Below are 2,540 nucleotides of genomic sequence, written 5' to 3'. Positions count from 1 at the left end.
TATGACTACGTTATCACAAGCTTGACAAACAAGAAAGCAAAAAAAGACTAACATATATACACACAAGCTTAATGAAAACTAAGTAATTTGAAAAATAAAACTAAGGTCACTTTCATCATCAAAAGGAAAGGATCCCCACCCCACACGAAACCACAGATCAACATTCACCGTCCTAAGGACAACGGCACCGCTCCATCTTTCTATTGCAAAATGATTCTCTCATTTGTGAACCTCTCACAACTAGGGGATAAGGCCCCTCCCTCATGAAAATCTTCCACTTACCTCACCAATTACTACCATCTATTGAATGTCAAATTCACCTAATTTTTCTCACTCTCTTTCATAAGTTAATTTCATTTTTCTTTCTAAATACTCTCACCGTCCTAAAATACAAGAAAATTAAATTTGGTCAACAAAAGTTAATGTATTTGGTTTAAAATTTATACCAGATGCATCGACTTATGTTAACCAACTTTTGCTTACATTTTGGGAGAGAAGAAATATATATTCTTTGGACGAGATAATTCGGTTTGAAGGATAACCAAATATTAAATATGAGCAATTTTTACTAAAAATTATAAATATAGACAAAATAATCATAAAATTACAAGTCCCTCACATGAAAATTGTAATGTAAAATATAGACAAGTTCTATGTGGATCATCTTAATATGCAATCCACCATAAATCAATGTATAAAAATTGTTTGAAACACTAACTACACTTGAGATTGACCTAGAAGTAGAAACTTTTGTACAAAATTGAAGACCATTGCTCAATCAATTTGATAAGAGACACACTTCCATCTCTAAATCATTCAAAATGTTCACAACATGGTTCACACAAGGTCTACATTTCCTTGAATTACCAACACAAGCTGAAGCAACTTTTGCTAATCTAACAATAGCATTCATATTAGAAGGAATAATCAACCTAGGATCCAAAACTTCACTAAATCTCATACCCTTAATCAAAGGCAAAGCCCATTTCACCAATAATCCACCCTCACACCCTCTTCCACTTAAAAGCTCCAACAAAATCACCCCTAATCCATAAACATCACTTTCCTTACAAACACCACCACCTCTAATTCCTTCATTCCAATATTCATCATCTACATAACCAATTAATCCTCTCTTTTCTACACCCCCCAAAAAACTAAGTCCATAATCAGAAATTTTAGCACAAAAATTAACATCAATAAGAACATTAGAAGATTTAACACAACCATGTACAATATTTGGTGCTACCACTTCATGAAGATATTGTAGCCCTTTAGCTACTCCAGCTGCAATCTTAAACCTCTTATTCCAATCCAAAAGTGAAGAAGAACCACCATCATGATTTACATGCAAGTAAAATTCCAAATTCGCCATTCGAACAAACTCCATCAGTATAACTCTTTCACCTGATAATGAGAGAATATGAATTACATCGAGGGATACATAAGACTTATATAGTCAATGAGAACCGAGAAGAACAGCTAACTAGTATAACTAACTTTTATATGGAATACCTGGTGCTTCTGAGAATCCTATTATGGGAACAACGTTAGGGTGTTGAGCTAAAGAGAGCCATTTCATCACAGATGAAAAACCAAATCCTGCGTTGCTTAACACAAGAACAGAATGAATGCGTTTCACAGCTACAAGCTCTTCGTTTTCGAGTTTTCCAGCATAAACTGTTCCTAAACGACCCTTTCCAATGATTCTCCTATGGTTGAAGCCATTTGTAGCAACATCAATAACTGTTAAAGGGTATGCACGAGCACTGTGTTTCAGTGGAAGTGTTTCTTCTGATTCAACTGGTTTCTTTTTGCAAGCGAGAAAGAGGAAAATACCAAGAATTATGAGAGATATTGATAGAATTGCCATGACTATGTCATAAGCAATATGTTCCCCAAGGTTCATTTTTTATTTGTAATATTTTCAAAAGAAATTAAATGAATGAGAAAAAGGTGAAAGATATTTGGAAACTTGAGTTATGGTATATACATGTGACTTTGTTGGTGGGATATGGTAAGTTAAAACTTGAAAGAGAAAAAAGAGAACTTATGTTTGACAAAAGGGTGTGGATTGGTGAGATTAGTTGTGGTGGTTCATTGTTGGCAGCTTAGACTATGTTTTATACTAGGATGTGTAACGGTGACATGCAAGACTTTTGATATCCATTTGTTGATTGACAAATAACCAATCTTTTTTTTTTTAAATCAATTGCCTCGAATGGAAAGACTTAACATCTCATGCAAATAAACCAATCTTCTTTTTAAATCAATTGCCTCGTATGGGAAGACTTAACATCTCATACAAATAAGATGAATATTTAAAAATCAAATGAAAGAACGAATCACATATAACATATTTGGATTATGATTCAATCGGTTCAATTATGATTGAATTAAAATACAAATAAATAAATAAATAAATAAAACAAGGAAAAAATAGGTTGAACAAACGATGCATAGTAGTTCAATAGATTTAACCTCAATTGAATCATAAAGTATATTTGAAATCAAATTAAAAAAACGACCAATTTCTAATT

The 2,540-nt window shown here is 32.8% G+C and overlaps 1 protein-coding gene across 1 annotated transcript; it reads right to left on the bottom strand.

Moving 5' to 3' along the window:
• Nucleotides 1–562: 562 nt before the first annotated feature.
• Nucleotides 563–2,094, bottom strand: LOC146943976 (Protein kinase superfamily protein). Its single transcript, XM_085742311.1, has 2 exons — nucleotides 1,516–2,094; nucleotides 563–1,407 (listed from the first exon to the last, which is right to left on the bottom strand). The coding sequence occupies exons 1-2, from the start codon at nucleotides 1,907–1,909 to the stop codon at nucleotides 779–781; spliced, it is 1,023 nt and encodes a 340-aa protein (XP_085598437.1). The 5' UTR covers nucleotides 1,910–2,094; the 3' UTR covers nucleotides 563–778.
• Between the last annotated feature and the right edge of the window lie 446 nt (nucleotides 2,095–2,540).

The sequence above is a fragment of the Medicago sativa genome, chromosome 2 (assembly GCF_051527215.1).
Source record: "Medicago sativa cultivar Bolivia chromosome 2, Bolivia_mono, whole genome shotgun sequence".
Taxonomy (NCBI): Eukaryota; Viridiplantae; Streptophyta; class Magnoliopsida; order Fabales; family Fabaceae; genus Medicago; species Medicago sativa.
Note: the sequence above shows the minus strand (reverse complement) of the source record. Positions and strands in the feature narration are given on the sequence as shown.

Coding starts and splice junctions, on each gene's coding strand:
- LOC146943976 (XM_085742311.1), bottom strand. CDS start 1,909: ATGAACCTTGGGGAACATATTGCTTATGACATAGTCATGGCAATTCTA. Junction 1,408..1,515: donor AGGATTCTCAGAAGCACCAG/GTATTCCATATA, acceptor TCTCATTATCAG/GTGAAAGAGTTATACTGATG.